At 37.6% G+C, this 18,489-nt stretch overlaps 1 protein-coding gene across 2 annotated transcripts in view; it reads left to right on the top strand.

The window, feature by feature from the left end:
• The window catches only part of ASCC3 (activating signal cointegrator 1 complex subunit 3), a 472,978-nt gene that overhangs the window by 352,360 nt on the left and 102,129 nt on the right, over window positions 1–18,489 (top strand). For both annotated transcript variants that reach the window (XM_038393749.2, XM_043510710.1), the window contains 5 exons: window positions 692–777; window positions 2,509–2,675; window positions 2,798–2,943; window positions 3,050–3,170; window positions 7,200–7,342. In XM_038393749.2, coding sequence (XP_038249677.2) covers window positions 692–777; window positions 2,509–2,675; window positions 2,798–2,943; window positions 3,050–3,170; window positions 7,200–7,342 — 663 coding nt within the window. The remainder of the gene's footprint in view (window positions 1–691; window positions 778–2,508; window positions 2,676–2,797; window positions 2,944–3,049; window positions 3,171–7,199; window positions 7,343–18,489) is intronic.

Below are 18,489 nucleotides of genomic sequence, written 5' to 3'. Positions count from 1 at the left end.
AAATCTCTCCTCTGTTTTTTCCACCAAATGCATCCGATGAAGTGAGCTGTAGCTCATGAAAGCTTATGCTCTAATAAATTTTTTAGTCTCTAAGGTGCCACAAGTACTCCTTTTCTTTTTGTAAAAACTATGCCAGTGTACTTCAGCACACAGAAAGTACTTCTCTGGGGAAGTCTTGTGAGGTTTCTTTAAAAGTAGAAAATTTTAAAATTAATTTTAAATGATTTTAGCGATAAAACTAAAGAGATGGAAATCATGTAAGATGATATTATACTAGGAATTCTGGTTATTTTTGTCTGGATTTGGTGCATTAATTTCAGAATCTCAGTTTTCAGGTTTTATGTACTCATCAATAAATGGTAATACTTTCTCTAGGTCATTTTATAATGACACATTTGTTTGCTTTTTAAAGGTGTAATGATAATGTTACAGTTTTATAAGTTATTATTTTATTAATATATATGAATGTTATTGGCTCAAGGAACAAAAGAATTTTTGAAAGTATTAAGTCTATCTTAATTAGAATCCTGTTGTAAGTTATTAAATGTAATTTTAAGAAGTATGCCTTAAACATTTATACTTAATAAGTTAATTCAAGTCCTTTGAGGCATAAAAGAAAATAATGCTTTGTAAATTAAAATTTTACACAGCTTTTTCTTGTTTAATTCTGCTTTTGTGTGTGTGTTCACAGGCAGTATACATTGCTCCCTTAAAAGCACTGGTACGAGAGAGAATTGAAGATTGGAAAGTCAGGATTGAAGAAAAACTTGGTAAAAAGTATGTTTCTCCCAGAACAGTCCTGCAAAAGTGGAGAAACTCTGTTGAATATTTTTTAGTATCTTTCTATTTAGTCAAATATGTTTTATCTTTCAAATTTTACCAGAGCTCCCCATAAAAAGTCTGAATGTATCAGAGCAAACACACACTACATAGAAAAAAAAATAAGTGATACAAAGATGGAAGGTAGTTGAATACGTTGCCAATTTTCCTTGTTTTCTCTAGCTGGACAAGCTCACAAGTTCAATTTCTCTTTCTATTATCTTTCTTTTTTGAAGTTGCAGTTCAGAATTACCCTTCCTTCAAAGATTTATTTACAAGATCTCTTGTAAGTTGTGTAACCTGTCTACAGCAGTGTCCATGTATGATCTTCCATTCTTGCATTCCTCCATTCTTGCATTTTTACCATTGGCTTCATCAGGAGTTTGGTATACTCAAGAAGTGCAGGATTGCCATCTGACACAAAGGGTATAAGAGTAGTTTTAGTCCTTTCTAAAATTATCCATAATTATCAACAACTTCCAAGTGTGGATTATTTATGGCCAGATTTTGCAATCCTTACTTATGCTGATTAATAATTTACTCCTCAAGTAGTTTAATGGATTTAAATAGAACTACTCCTAGGAGAAGGTACCACTCCGTGTGTAAATATGTCAGAATCTGGCCTTTACTAAAAGGCAGTTATTTCATTATATTTTCTATGGTTTGTTTTAATGGGGTATGTGAATAAATTAATTGTCCTGATGATTTCGAAAGCTTTTTTTTAATCTCCAGGAATGATTTTCTTTGTAAAATTAGCCCCATAGCTGGTGATGTAAACATTGATTTGGGGAGATAAATTTTACTACAAGGAATTTTTAGGAAGTGTGAAATTAGGCAGTAGAACTGGCAAAGAAATTGCCATAAAATGTCAAAATAAAAGGATAACATTCAGTCTAAAAGAACCAAGTATCTCAAAGTTAGCCTGACCTAAGTCAGTAAGCTGGCATAGAAGAAATGGGATAAGTGTCAAACCAATGAAATGACAAGCTAGCCCCCAACAGCAAGAATTAACTCCAAGCTAGTGCCAAAAATGCAGAAAAAGAAAAGGAGTGGCAGATTTCAGAAAGAAGAGGAGGGGACGAAAACTTGGTTAGGAATAGAGTAATAAATAAATGGCATTTTCAATGGTAGCCATCAAAAAAGAATGAGTTTAAGAGCCAAGGACTGTTGGGACTACCTTGACTGTCCCTGCTGCAGAGTTTTCATAGAACCTAGAGAGCAGAGGTGCTACTACCTAACCTCTCACAGATAGTCATCACTGCGAGGTAGGTTGTACAGGGCAATATACAGCCACTAGAAGATATATAGGAAGGGCTTAATATACAGGTTATAAAAGGCTGTTTTGACTTGCAATTAATATCCATAGTAATATTCATTTATCTTTTTTACATCAGTCTCTACCTTACAAAGTTATGAATAGTTTTGACATCCAAATAAACTTTTCTTTCTCTATGATATTGCTAAGAAAAGTAAAATAATTTGAAAGTGAAGAAGTTTAAAGACATATTTCCTTAGAATTTTTTAATTTTGTTTTTGTTTGCCAGGGCCATTCAGCCAGGAACACCAGTTTTATTTTTTATTTTGTTTAAGGGTTAATATTTGGACACACCTAACCCAAGAGGTTAGAAAGCTTCATTGGTTTAAAAATAGAGTTTTATCCAGTCACAATGACCGTTTCACTCATTACAGGATAGTAGAATTGACAGGGGATGTGACGCCTGATATGAGAGCTATTGCCCAAGCTGACCTTATTGTGACTACACCAGAGAAGTGGGATGGGGTCAGTAGAAGTTGGCAAAACAGGAGCTATGTTCAGAAAGTTGCCATTCTCATCATAGATGAGATCCATCTGCTAGGTGAGCATCGTGTCTTATCACAATTGTTGCTGAATTTGAAAGTGTGTTCTTACAATAGACTTGTATGGAATTCTAAACATTTGGATTTATTAAATTTTAATGCACATTTCTCTAATTTCCAGGGGATGAGAGAGGCCCAGTACTGGAAGTTATTGTGTCTCGAACTAACTTCATCTCATCTCACACAGAAAAGCCTGTAAGAGTAGTTGGTTTATCCACAGCATTAGCGAATGCCAGAGATCTTGCTGACTGGCTAAATATTAATCAGGTATGTGGAAAATTTCTGAAGACATTTGTACATATCTGTGCTGTGCATAGTAATATTTCCAAAATAATTTAAGCTTCACCTGAAATTGTTTATATTTTCAATTTAGATGGGTCTGTTCAACTTCCGACCATCTGTGCGTCCAGTTCCATTGGAAGTACACATTCAGGGCTTCCCTGGCCAGCATTACTGTCCTCGCATGGCTAGTATGAATAAACCTGCATTTCAGGGTAAGCTGCCAAAACCAGGACATTTCATACATTCAGTTAAAAAAAAAAAAAAAAGGGGGGGGGGTGGGGGTCGGAGGGGGGATTTTAGCCATTTTGCATAGGCCATTGAGGCACATTTACAACATGTGCTACTGTATGTTTTCTTGGGGTGTTTAGGGGAGATCTGTTTCTCTTGATGACCCAAAAATTATTTATTTCAAACATCAGGTACGGTGTTAATGTAGCATACATCAGAGGAATTGAAACATATTTGGACCAGAATCAGTAAACGTTGTGATTATGAAGAGAGATGTTTTAAAATGAAAATGTATTTTCGTAGGGTTCAGCACTGTAAAAACACTTTTTTGTAAAAGTATTTGAGATTTAGAAAGTAATAAAACCATTCACAGTATTTATCTGATTAGGTATTTTCTTACAGGTCACTGTAGATAAGATTTACTGTATGTGGCATTTAATTTCAGAAAGGGGAACTATGCAAAAATGAGGAGGTTAGTTAAACAGAAATTAAAAGGTACAGTGAAATCCCTGCAAGCTGCATGGACACTTTTTAAAGACACCATAATAGAGGCTCAACTTAAATGTATACCCCAAATTAAAAAACACAGTAAAAGAACTAAAAAAGAGCCACCATGGCTTAACAATCATGTAAAAGAAGCAGTGAGAGATTAAAGTGGAAGTCAAATCCTAGTGAGGTAAACAGAAAGGAGCATAAAGACTGCCAAATTAAATGTAAAAATGTAACAAGAAAAGCCAAAAAGGAATTTGAAGAACAGCTAGCCAAAAACTCAAAAGGTAATAACAAAATGTTTAAGTACATCAGAAGCAGGAAGCCTGCTAAACAACCAGTGGGGCCCCTGGATGATCGAGATACAAAAGGAGCACTTGAAGATAAAGTCATCACAGAGAAACTAAATGAAGTCTTTGCTTCAGTCTTCACAGCTGAGGATGTTAGGGAAATTCCCAAACCTGAGCCATCTTTTTCAAGGTTACAGATCTGAGGAATTGTCACAAATTGAAGCATCACTAGAAGAGGTTTTAGAATTAATTGAGAAACATAACAGTAACAAGTCACCGGGACCAGATGGCATTCATCCAAGAGTTCTGAAAGAACTCAAGTGTGAAATTGCGGAACTATTAACTATGGTTTGTAACTTGTCCTTTAATCAGCTACTGTACCCAATGACTGGAAGATAGCTAATGTAACGCCAATATTTAAGAAGGGCTCTAAAGGTGATCCTGGCAATTACAGACCAGTAAGTCTAACATCAGTACCGGGCAAATTAATTGAAACAATAGTAAAGAATAAAATTGTCAGACCCATATAAGAACATAAATTGTTGCGCAAAAGTCAACAAAGTTTCTGTAAAGGGAGCTCATGTCTAATCTATTAGAGTTCTTTGAGGGGGTCAACAAACGTGGACAAGGGGGACCCAGTGGACAAAATGTATTTAGATTTCCAGAAAGCCTTTGATAAGGTCCCTTACCAAAGGCTCTTATGTAAATTAAGTTGTCATGGGATAAGAGGGAAGATCCTTTCATGGATTGAGAACTGGTTAAAAGATGGGGAACAAAGGGTAGCAATAAATGGTAAATTTTCAGAATGGAGAGGGGTAACTAGTGGGGTTTCCCAAGGTTCAGTCCTAGGACTAATCCTATTCAACCGATTCATAAATGATCTGGAGAAAGGGGTAAACAGTGAGGTGGCAAAGTTTGCAGATGATACTAAACTGCTCAAGATAGTTAAAACCAAAGCAGACTGTGAAGAACTTCAAAAAGGTCTCACAAAACTAAGTTATTGGCAACAAAATGGCATATGAAATTTAATGTGGATAAATGTAAAGTAGTGCACATTGGAAAAAATAAGCCCAACTATACATACAATATGATGGGGGCTAATTTAGCTACAACTAATCAGAAGACAAATCTTGGAGTCATCGTGGATAGTTCTCTGAAGACATCCATGCAGTGTGCAGCAGCAGTCAAAAAAGCAAACAGGATGTTAGGAATCATTTAAAAAGGGATAGAGAATAAGACAGAGAATATTTTATTGCCTTATATAAATCCATGGTACGCCCACATCTTGAATACTGCATACAGATGTGGTCTTCTCATCTCAAAAAAGATATACTGGCATTAGAAAAGGTTCAGAGAAGGGCAACTAAAATGATTAGGGGTTTGGAACAGGTCCCATATGAGGAGAGATTAGAGGCTAGGACTTTTCAGCTTGGAAAAGAGGAGACTAAGGGAGGATATGATAGAGGTATATAAATCATGAGTGGTGTGGAGCAAGTGAATAAGGAAAAGTTATTTACTTGTTCCCATAATATAAGAACTAGGGGCTACCAAATGAAATAGATGGGTAGTAGGTTTAAAAGAAATAAAAGGAAGTTCTTCTTCACTCAGCGCACAGTCAACCTGTGGAACTCCTTGCCTGAGGAGGTTGTGAAGGCTAGGACTACAACAGGGTTTAAAAGAGAACTGGATACATTCATGGAGGTTAAGTCCATTAATGGCTATTAGCCAGGATGGGTAAGGAATAGTATCCCTAGCCTCTGTTTGTCAGAGGGTGGAGATGGATGGCAGGAGAGAGATCACTTGATCATTACCTGTTAGGTTCACTCCCTCTGGGGCACCTGGCATTGGCCACTGTCAGTAGACAGGATACTGGGCTGGATGGACCTTTGGTCTGACCCAGTATGGCCATTCTTATGTTCTTATGTTTTTATTTTAAAAAAATTATGAACAGAAGTTACAAGTCAAGCTAACCTCACATACTTGTAATTTCAAGGCAATAACCATAAAATTCAGAACTTTCCATTCGTCTAGATTTGCTTCTGTTTTCAATTTTTTATTCTTAACAAAGGTGGCAGGCAGGACAGATTTAAGAAAAACTCTCATATTTTATTGAAACGTTTTGTTTTGGTTACATAAAGAATATTTATTATCAATTAAAAATAACCTGCAAAATAAATTTTGTAATGTGAACTGCTGTTGATTGTGAGGTGACAGTTGTGAGGTGACTTTTTAACTGCTCTAATTAGCCTTATGACAAAAGCAAAGTATTGATTGTGGACTAGAGACCAATTTTGGCATTCGTATTATTTACACCTCCACAGGAGTATTGTACAAAAACACTAATGAACAATAAATCTGTCTTGGGCTTTTCAGCCACACCTGTTCCTGAAGCAACAAAAATCCATTAGATGTCAAGCTTTTAAAAAAAAAAAAAAAAAAGATAGGTATATCGGCATCTATAATTGTAAGACATACAAGTTATACTATGTATTTATATAATTTTACAAGGATATACATAGATTTCTGTCGATTCATACACATACACACACACAGAGTATTACCAGCAAACTGAGAGACAATATGTTATGGTGGATAGTATAGCGCATTTGTTTTTCATATATTAGGGATGAATGTGTAGTACTAATTGGTAGACTGAAGCATAAACATCTCAAACATATGTATAACAACATAGAGATAGTATCTGAAGTTATATATATATATATATATATATATATATATATATATATATATAAGCTGTTAGTTTACTTCTAGCAGCTCATGTTATTAGAAGACCTATCACAATTTGATTTATTGAGGATTTGCTTTTCCAACTTAACAGAGTAGTGTCATGGGTGTATCGGCATTTCCATTATTATCCCCATTTCTGAGGTCATAAAAATTTACTGTAATCTGAAAATTTTCAAGTGTAAATAATGCTTTTTAAAAAAAAGGGAAAAAAAACATGGTTGGTTTAAGTAATTCCAACTAGTTATTCAAGTTCAGAACTACTGCTCTTTTACCCCAATGTGGCTAGGCTTTGTAGCAACTATGCAAAGGTCACTTCCTGATTTAGAATTCTTGTCAATGCATAGGCACGAAATGTAAGTGAAGGATGGCTTTAAATCCTCAACATGTTTAGTTGCAATGCATCCATTGCTAGCACTATATGCTGAATTGAGAAATTCTGGTATCCGGCAGGGATGGATTCGCTCTGAATTTTTTCTTTCCTAACAGCTATTAGGAGCCATTCTCCAGCCAAGCCTGTTCTTGTGTTTGTTTCATCCAGACGTCAGACTAGACTCACTGCCCTAGAGTTGATTGCTTTCCTGGCTACTGAGGATGATCCAAAGCAATGGCTGAAAATGGATGAAAGAGAGGTACATAAATATAATGTGTTTTAGTTGTGTGTTTTTATTTCATTTTTCAATGTCAATTTGAAAAGAAAGTAAACCTAAAACACAGTAGTTTTCCTTAACTTTTTTTTTTTTTTTTTTTTTTTTTTTTTGGTAGGGCCCAATCTTGAAAACAGTTACACATATGCTTAATTTTAAGCATGTGAGCATCCCACTGACTTCAGCGTTAAGCACATGCATAAATCTTTGCAGGATCAGGGGCTTATCTTGTAAGCTCTTTTATTTTTATTTATTTTATGTTAGTAGTAGCAGTAGTACAGTTGAGATCAGGACCACATCGTGCTAGGCATTGTATATAAAAATGAATTTAATTCTATTCTTGAAATTGAGTTTGCTCGTGAAATTCATTCAAAGCAAACTCTGTGAAATTCAATACTTTGCCATTTACACTGTTGTGAATTTTCTAAAATAAATAAAATAAATAATGATTTACATAATGCCTTAATTATTATCTTTAATTTTAATTATCCTTAGTTACATGTTCCACCGGACCTCTACCTCATTCAGTGCACAGGATGGATGATGATCAGTTAATGAGTAGCCATTCAATATTTTGTTTTATTCTCATTGTTCAGTGAATGGCCCCACACCTTAATTACTACACATTATTCAAATCCAGTTCTGAAAACAGAATTATTAATTTCCTCGTGGGCTTTTCTCACTATAGTATCCAAGTGCTTCACAAGCAAACTTTAATTTAATTTATCTTCACAACACACGTGTGAAACAAGGGAGTGGTATTATCCCCATTTTACAAATAGGAACTGAGGCAGAGAGAAATTGATTTTGAGTGCCCAATTTGAGAGCCTAGGACCTGATTTTTCAGAGTACTTAGCATTATATAGTATTTTTTATATTCAAAGCACAGTGCCCATTGGCTTCAGTTATATCTGTGAGTGCTCAGCATTTCTGCAAATCAGACCCAGGGTCTCAATGTGGGCACCCAGAAAATGAGGAACATACAATTAGTTGTGCCACTTGTGAAAAATTTTATTTAAGTCACTTACCTATTATCACATATTTCAGAGTAGCAGCCGTGTTAGTCTGTATTCGCAAAAAGAAAAGGAGTACTTGTGGCACCTTAGAGACTAACAAATTTATTTGAGCATAAGCTTTCGTGAGCTACAGCTCACTTTATCGGATGCATTCAGTGGAAAATACAGTGGGGAGATTTATATACACACACAGAACATGAAACAATGAGTTTTATCATACACACTGTAAGGAGAATGATTACTTAAGATGAGCTATTACCAGCAGGAAGGGGCGGGGGGGGGAGGAAGAAAACCTTTTGTGGTGATAATCAAGGTGGGCCATTTCCAGCAGTTGACAAGAACGTCTGAGGAACAGTGGGGGGAGACAGGAATAACATGGGGAAATAGTTTTACTTTGTGTAATGACCCATCCATTCCCAGTCTCTATTCAAGCCTAAATTAATTATATCCAGTTTGCAAATTAATTCCAATTCAGCAGTCTCTCGTTGGAGTCTGTTTTTGAAGTTTTTTTTCTTGAAGAATAGCCACACTCAGGTCTGTAATCGAGTGACAGGAGAGATTGAAGTGTTCTCCAACTGGTTTTTGAATGTTATAATTCTTGACGTCTGATTTGTGTCCATTCATTCTTTTACACAGAAACTGTCCAGTTTGACCAATGTACATGGCAGAAGGGCATTGCTGGCACAGGAAGGCATATATCACATTGGTAGATGCGCAGGTGAATGAGCCTCTGATAGTGTGGCTGATGTGATTAGGCCCTATGATGATGTCCCCTGAATAGATATGTGGATAGAGTTGGCAATGGGCTTTGTTGCAAGGATAGGCTCCTTGGTTAGTGTTTCTGTTGTGTGGTGTGTGGTTGCTGGTGAGTATTTGCTTCAGGTTGGGGGGCTGTCTGTAAGCAAGGACTGGCCTGTCTCCCAAGATCTGTGAGAGTGATGGGTCATCCTTCAGGATAGGTTGTAGATCCTTGGTGATGCATTGGAGAGGTTTTAGTTGGGGGCTGAAGGTGATGGCTAGTGGCGTTCTGTTGTTTTCTTTCAGAGTAGCAGCCGTGTTAGTCTGTATTTGCAAAAAGAAAAGGAGTACTTGTGGCACCTTAGAGACTAACAAATTTATTAGAGCATAAGCTTTTGTGAGCTACAGCTCACTTCATCGGATGCATCTAATAAATTTATTAGCCTCTAAGGTGCCACAAGTACTCCTTTTCTTTTTGTTATTTTCTTTTTTGGGCTTGTCCTGTAATAGGTGACTTCTGGATACTTTTCTGGCTCTGTCAATCTGTTTCTTCACTTCAGCAGCTGAGTATTGTAGTTGTAAGAATGCTTGATAGAGATCTTGTAGTTGTTTGTCTCTGTCTGAGTGGATGGAGCAAATGTGGTTGTATTGTAGAGCTTGGCTATAGACAATGGATTATGTGGTTTGATCTGGGTTAAAGCTGGAGGCATGTAGGTAGGAATAGCAGTCAGTAGGTTTCCGGTATAGGGTAGTGTTTATGTGACCATCGCTTATTAGCACAGTAGTGTCCAGGAAGTGGATCTCTTGTGTGGACTGGTCCAGGCTGAGGTTGATGGTGGGATGGAAATTGTTGAAATCTTGGTGGAATTCCTCAAGGGCTTCTTTTCCATGGGTCCACTCCCTTCCATCAAGGCTTCTTGTCCCAGGCTGCTACTTTACCTTTCCCCAGTCTGCCTCTAGTCCTCTTTGTATCAGACTCAGGTGGCTTCTTCCTCCACGCTGCTTGGGTGCCACCACGGAGGTCACTAATAGCACAGGACGGGCTCCCTCCTCTCGGTTCCAGTGCCAGAGTCCGTCCTGGCCCGGTGTAGCTGGGAACATGGTTAGTTTCTCTGTGGTGATGACAGATGCACAGTCTGTTTAGCACGAGGAGCTGTGAAGGGGCGGAGGAATCTCAGTGAAGACAAAATCTTTGGAGATTATACCTGCTGAACTGAAAGCATGTGTCTATTCAGCAAAAGCTGTGCATGGGCTAGACTACCCAAGCTAGTCTGAATCTAGCTAGCGTGGATAGCAGCAGCAGTGAAGACAGTGCAACACAGACTTCAGAGTGGGCTAGCAAGCCAAATAGGTTCCTAGGGTCTATGCCAGTCTTGTACTGCCTGCACTTCTCTGTCTTCATTGCTGTTGCCCTAGCTGGATTCAAGCTAGCTGGAGTAGCCCATGTGCAGCTTTTGTGGTGCAGACTTACTCACAGTCTACTGAGCACATGTAAACTGAGATTTTTTTTTTCAAAGGCTTATAACATCCACATCTGGGCAGATTTTCACTGGAACAGCGAAAGGCACCACCCTGACACAAAGGCCCCTCCCTCCCTTTCAAATTGCAAGTCACTGCCCAAACTGCAGGAGTGCTAGAGCTTCTCGAGGAAAATGGCTCCAGAATTTTTTAACATGGGAAAAAATGTATATTTTAATAACATTATTCTTTGAGATGGCTGAACTTTGTTGGCTGAAACATTCCAAAAATTTTCAGCCTGTGGCAAACACCTGACATGGAAAATTTTAGTCCATATTTTTAATATTTGGCAAAGTTATAAGCAACTGAACATGGGGTCTTATATTGGTAAGTGTTGGACAACCTTTATAGAATGTTCTATCAGCCTCACCCATCATAATTTAATACTGATTTAACAGTTGAGAAATTGACTTACCTTAAGGGATTGATAACAAAACCTGAAGCATTATACGTCTAGGTCACCAACTCAAATCCAGCCCATGTTAATGGTGACAAAGAGTTATTAGTATCTGGTAGCAGCTCTGTACAAAATTGTCTCCACGTCAGAAAAGCTACCACAATTGGCATTTTCATCCATGTAAAATAGTCTTTGCAGTGAGGCCAAGAATTGTGAATGCAGGTGATCCCTCTGTATTCACTCTGAAACCCATTTAATTCAGCTATTTGCTAGGGAACCTTGTGGACTGGCACTTCCCACACAGTACCTGTTGTCCAGGAGGAATAAAGAGCTCATTTGCTCTTTCTTGCTCATTTCAGTGGTACTAAATCTGTGTTGTTGAAGCTCTGCACAGCTGAAGAGGTTAGAGCAGGCGACTGACCATTCTCCATAATACCATCCCTCCTGATCTCATAAATATCCAAGCAGGCATCCAAATGGGTATTCATGCTGTTTAAAACAGTATTTAACTCACCCTGAGACCTCCGTGGTTACCACTGATCAGCTACAGCAGAACTCAGCCTGTGGCAGCACAGGGATAGAGGGAATAAATGAGGCAGACATTCTTGTGGGATGGCTTCTGCCACCACAAACCAATAGGGTGGTACTCTCATGGTTCTTGGAGATTCATGGGGTTAGGAGATCACACCATCCAGAAGCTCTGGACAACCTCAAACTTCTAGCCCTTAAAGGAGCACTAAGTAGGAGACTCAACAATGAGAAGATTTCCTAGTTCTCTGGCTGCTCTTACTGTATTTTTTTTTCCTTTGGAAAGGAGCAATATGGCCATTGTAATTACCTGAATTACCATTTGTCCTGGATGCTGGGAAATTTCCATCCAAAACAGTTATCTACAAATCCCTATTGTATCTGCGTCTATTCTTTGCAACCAACTAGACATAAATCACAGGCAAATACTAATAACTTAGACAATATCTATTTCTTATTATTTTGTGTTTAGGCTAAAACAACTTCAAAAATTACCAAAAGGTCAGGTTTGCTAATCCAGTAAATTTAAATGACTAATGAGAGCGCCCCTTCAGATAAAAGTTCACACCATAATCCCTGGAATCAAGTTCTGCCAATCTTGACCAGTTGCTCAAAATGTAATTTGGATAGAAAAATGTCATTTCCTGCATGTGGGAATAATTTGGTTCTGCCTCTACTGAGCAGAAATTATGAGATGGGGGTGCCATCTACATTTCACTCCTTGGTTATAATGGGAAATGGGAATTTTAACTGCCTCCTAATAAAGTAATATCTAAAACACATCTACATTTGATACTGCTTTTCTGCAGCTGATGACTAACTTACTGAACTGCAACTTTTGTATGGTTTGTATTACAACCTTAACTTTAGTTTAGACCAGCATAACAATTCCATTTCACTGGAAGACAGTAAGCAAGACAGCAACACAAAAGGCTTAGCTCAGTGGTCCTGCACTATTTGTGCCAGCTTCCTGCTCTTTGAGGAAGCAGTGAGATTACCTGCAGTTTACACAAGAGAAAGAAGAACAAAGAAGAAATTCACTCACAAGTAGAATGAACGTGTTATTGGCCTTAAATGGTTTGTATTTGATTACCTTGATATACTCCCTCTGAGAGCAGTTGGAGTCACTGAAGGCACTTGAATTAAAACATCTTTCATAAACAAGAGGGACGAAGTTGGAAGATTATCTAAGTATCTTTGACTTTGAAACTTGCTCCAGACCCGTTGGCCTATCAGGGCCAAAATTTCTCTGCATGCTCTGAACCCATCTCCTTGGCTTTTAAATAAGAGGTGGATGGAAGATTGACAGAGTTTGGGTCTAGCTTATTATCCTCCTATTCACTGTTGGACATTTATTTGCATTTTAGTGTATGCAGTGGGTGCTTGGAGCACAGAATAGTCATTTATCTATGTTTTGTTTTTAAGTTAAGTAAATAAATATTGTCAGTGACTGTGGTCTTGCCCTATATTTTTACATCTAACCACCAGAACACAGAAGGCAAGAGTTGTGTGTTATATGTTACAAAGAAGGTTTTGCAAAGTGTCTTGAGATTGGTGGTGGTCTTAAATGAGAGCAAAAATGCAAACAAGCTCTGTTATGATTTATTTTTTTATAAATTTGGATCAACAGATTTTTTTGAAATTGAGCAAGATTAATCTGTAGTTTTGGTCTGGTATAAAGACATGCTGGGTTAGTCTAAAACTAATGCTTAGAGCAAAACAAATCCATCTTGTAGCATTTTTGTGGATTTTGGTTTTTTACTTGAGAATTCTAACAACTTCAAATTTAGACTGAAATCAAACCCAGATTAGTGGAATTAGGCAAAATGCTATCCAAAGTGCCATAACTTTTTTCTGAGTATTAAACAAAGCTAGAACTGGCAAATGAACTGGCAAACACTAAGCCTTCATCAGATGTTTTTCATAATTCCATCTATAAGAACAGACTACATAAAAAAAGAAATTGTTGTCCACTGGCTGAAAGACTCAATTTTTTGTGTTTATACATAGACTTGGAAGGATTAGAGGGGTTTTTGGTAATGGTTGGTAAATATCAATTTCACTTCACGCCCACAAACTGCCAAAAAAAGTTTTCATCAATAATAATCAAAATTTATAGATAGGCAAAGTAAGAAAAATGCTGCATGAAAACTTATTACAGTTTGATTCAAGAATATTTACTTTATATATTTTGACACGTGATATTGACAGTTTGTCTTTTCATGACTGTAAAGCTTTAACTTTTTGAATCTGTCTGTTGTCATTAAGTAATTATTGTATAATCTGCCCTAATTTACAACTGTGAAAACTTAAACTGATAAAATAAATAATGCTTTAGATTCATCATTTTGCACAACTGTGAAAATTTAAATTGATAGAAATAGAGAAAATGCTTTAAAATAAACCTTGATATTCTCTGCCAATTTTTTTTTAATTGAATTCTGCCAAGCCTATTTATGCATTGTCAAACTGTTGTTTCTGTAGTAGCTGCTTGCCATCTAATAGCTTTATTTTCAATTAATTTGCAGTTGGTACAAGTGAAGTATCTTATGAGATTTAACAGGAGAGTATTAAGTGGGAGAAATATAAACTACCCATTTATGTAAACAATTGACATCTTCAAGCTTTACCCTAGACTTTTGTGGTTTTCTTTTGTATTCTGCTGGATAGAAAATCTTATTTGTATAATATTTACTTTAAAAAATACAAGAGCACTCTCAGAAAACTCCTGGATTAGTTTTGTTTACTGATGTCATTGGTGCTGCTACATCAGAGCTAAATACTGGTTCCATTTGCCAGTCAATAAACCCCATAAGACTGCTTAAACGGGCTCCCCACCAGTCTGACCAATTGCAGGGCTCTCTTGCCTGGAATGCAAGGGAGACAGTGAGAATCCGTGCCTGTTCCATAGACAGGAAGTAGTGAGAGCCTCACTTCCATTACCAGCTGATGCCCCTCTGTTTACCTAACAATGGGTCCACAGAAATTCGCTGCATTCACTCTGGCATAGCTTCTTTTGAATGGAGAAGGTGCAGGGGTGGGGGTTCATCATCTTTGTGAGGCAGAGAAAAATACAGATTTGTTTTCTGGATTTATGGCTGCAACACGCTGTGTAAGAGCTAGGTATGTTAATTCCTGGTGATGAGAGGGCGTCCAGAATGGGCCACTGGGAGATCAAAGCCTCTTTCTCACTCTGCCCTCCTTGGATAGCCATGAGGTGATACACTTCCTAGCTAACAGCTCTGGTTTGTACCTGTCAGCCAGGAGTGAATTATTCAAGCTGATGGCCCATTCACTCCTTTTAACTTCATAAGAGGCAACCCCACCTTTGAGATTTTGAAAGAGATGCTGCCACCTCAAGGTCCCAATTTACCATATACAGCTGTTGGACTAGGTAGCACCATGGATTGTGACCCAAGGAGGAGGTGGGCTTAGGCAACTGCTTGGGGGATGGAGGGAAGGCATGGGGAAGGAACCAACCCTTTCCCCCTCCTCCAAATTGTACTCACCTCTGTGGATGTGTTACTGTGGAGTGGAGCAGTGCTGCTGTTTCCATACTGCAAAAATTATTAGAACCAATTTGTATCCCTTAATTTTGTTAGCTCTTCTTTTCTTTTCCTTTGCTGTCATGTTTGTCTTGCTTTTTGTCTTAAGGACAAAATAGAAAATTAAAACTAATTAAGAAAGTGGTACATATTATTATTGAGCTACAATATAATTAGATAGTTTACCTAGCAAAAGAAAGTTAATTTAATATTTTTTAGAATTTAATCCTGCCCTCCCTTGCCAGACTTTTGAATTTCTTCTCATATTTAAACGTAACGGGGGAACAAATCAACTACCAATGTACACCATTTGAACTAACACAAACACACACATACCTTCTGTAAATTATGATCTTTCATAATATTCATACAGGGCCACATCAACTCCCACTTAGGTCAGTAGAAAGACTCCTCCTATTGATTTCAATGGGAATTTGATCAGACCCACAATGACCTCTGAATTCAGAAAGAGAGAAACTGTGTGTGAGAGAGATAATTGTATGGTTATGTATATGGCGTCTGTATGAGAAAATTATATTGGGGGAGGGCGGCGCGGCGGCAATATGTATACATATATATGAAAAAAGAATTAGGAGACCTAAAAGGACATTTGGCTTTTCTACTTCTCACCCTTAAATCAAAAAAACCATTGCCTCCTCATAGATTTTAAGGTCAGAAGGGACCATCATAATTATCTAGTCTGACCTCCTGCACATTGCAGGCCCCAGAACTTCATCCACCCACTCCTGTGACAGACCCCTAAACTCTGGCTGAGTTATTGAAGCCCTCAAATCATGATTTAAGGACTCCCAAGTTACAGAGAATCCACCATTTACACCAATTTAAACCTGCAAGTGACCCATGCCTCATGCTGCAGAGGATGACAAAAAACCTCCTGAGTTATTGTTTTGAAGTAATGTTATGCTATAAAACAGGGGTAGAGAAATCTTAGACAAGCATATTGCTGCCTTTTAAATATTTTAATGCTAAATGTGTAACTTTATTAATGTATCTCAATTGTGGTAAATGCATACATTTGAAAGCACTTTCCCTGGTTAATCTTGTCTGAGGGGTTTTTTTGGGAGGGAGGTGGAATTTTGATTTTTTTGGGGGGGGGGGGGTATTTTTGTTTTGGAATACTATCACATATGAATACCTGGTCCAAAATAATAATAAGGGAACTTGATTATATGTCTTTAGCAATTATCAAGAATGATCTCTTAATGTTTCTTTCGTTATTGAAGTTTAACTTCCTTCTACAAGATGTTGTTTTTATGACACAAAAGTGTGTCATAAAAAATTAACGTTTAGGTATAACAAGGAGATGTTTTTTATTTCATTTAACATCTGTAGCAGATGTGAAATATGTAATTATTTTTGTAAAAGACTTTATAACTTTCATGATTCTTTTGTTTGGCACATCTTTCTTTTATTGGGCATTTTAGACAATTGATAAGCATTATTCAGTGGCATATGGTCTGAGTCTGACGTGCTTTGAAAAGTGTACAGAGTACTAATAATGAGGATTCTGTGAAAATGGGAAAACCAGCTCAACAGATATGCTTTGAGAAAGTATGGGGTTTTAGCATCTTGAAACAATATATCACACTCAAAGGGACAGAATTGGACTGCACAATCTGTTAGCTCATTCTTGTCCAATCTGGTCTCCTCCTTTCTTTTGGAGCCAGCATTGTCATCAACTTGCTGAATTATACTCTGACTGGAACGTATTTCAGGCACAGAGTAATGTATCTACTTAAATGGAATCCTATCTTTCTACAAAAGCTTTTTAAGTATAATAAATTTTAAAATATAAAAAACAGTTCTATTAACTTAAAGTAAATGGTTCAACAGTTTACATATGTGCAGGAACAGAAAATGACTACTTACTAGTTTCAAAAAAATCTAGCATGTCTCAAGAAAAGTTTATTTCTGCCATTTATAATCTTCCCTTTTATTCTTTTTTTTTTTTGGTAATTAATATTTTGCAATGATTACAGACTCCAGTTCAGATTTCAGAGGTGTTTGTTAACAGCTAGCTTCTTAATCAAGCGATATTATGGGGAAGAATGGGAGGGGTTTTGTTCATATTTCAAAAATCTATGCAAGTTAGCCTAGGTTACCCAGCATGAGCCCAATTCTGCTCTCATTGGAATCCAGATAAAAATTCCCCTTGACTTCAATTGGGGCAGGTTTGAGCCCTAAATTAGTTTAATATTAACATATGTTAATGTGTGTACATATACACATACCCCAATTTCAATGAAATTTACATTTCCTTATAGCCATGTTTCTGTATTTAGAATGTTCCTTTTTCTTTATTGGAGTTTAAGAAGATATGTATTACTTTTTTAAACTTTAAGGAGGATGATTACATTTATGTTCAAATATATTAAAATATATAGTAAAATGTAGAATGATGTAGAAACTTCAATGCGTCTTACAGTATGTCATGTTGGTGTTAGTGTATTTTTTCTGAATAAAAAATATTAAATGTAATTATCTTATTATGTAGAGGTATTTAATACTTATGCAATAAATAGGCATAGGGAAAGGAGTTCTGCTTTAAAATAACTTGTCAGAATTTTAAGCCCTGAATTGTGCCTATTGGTAGAAATAGTTTTGTTTATTGTATTGATTTATGTAAAAGTAAGGGGGTCAGCTAGCAGTGACTAGGATTCTCTGCTGCTAGAATGACAGGATAGTAGTGCATGTGCCAGCTCTCCTATAAGGGTTCTTTAGTTTTTCTGTGGTAAATTACACTGCTTTGCAGGTATGACTAACTCCACCACAGGACGCTCCTGTAATACAAGTCAGGAGAAGAAAAAAGTAACCACCGCAGATTGCAAAAAGCAAGAACAACTCTGAATAAATTCCCGACAGTGTGAATTCGGGATATTTTATGCTGGGAAGTACATGACCAAAAGGAATAATACAGGTTCTCAGCTGAAAATAACTACATTGTAAAACTGTTATTGCTGAAGAAATATTCTGATTGGATGTAGACCAGGGGTCTCAAACTCAAATGATCCTGAGGGTTGCATCACTGACACCCCACCCTTGCTGCCCCCGGCCCCACCCTCACCCCTTCCATGAGGTCCTGCCCCTGCCCCGCCTCTTCCCACCCCTTCCCCAAAGTCCCCACCCAACACTGCCCCCTCCCTGCCCCCAGGGGGAGCAGGAGGGGTGTGAGGTGTGGTGGGGGCTCAGGGCTGGGAATTGAGGTGCAGGAGGTGTTCAGGGAACGGCAGAGGGTGTGAGGTGAAGGAGGGGGTCAGGGTGCGGCAGGGGGCTCAGGGCAGGGAATGCAGGAGGTGTGCAGAGTGCAGCAGGGGGCTCAAGGCACGGAATTGGGGTGTGGGGTGCAGGAAGGGTGAGGCGTGCAGGGTG

This window comes from Dermochelys coriacea, chromosome 3 (assembly GCF_009764565.3).
Source record: "Dermochelys coriacea isolate rDerCor1 chromosome 3, rDerCor1.pri.v4, whole genome shotgun sequence".
Classification (NCBI taxonomy): Eukaryota; Metazoa; Chordata; order Testudines; family Dermochelyidae; genus Dermochelys; species Dermochelys coriacea.
Note: the sequence above shows the minus strand (reverse complement) of the source record. Positions and strands in the feature narration are given on the sequence as shown.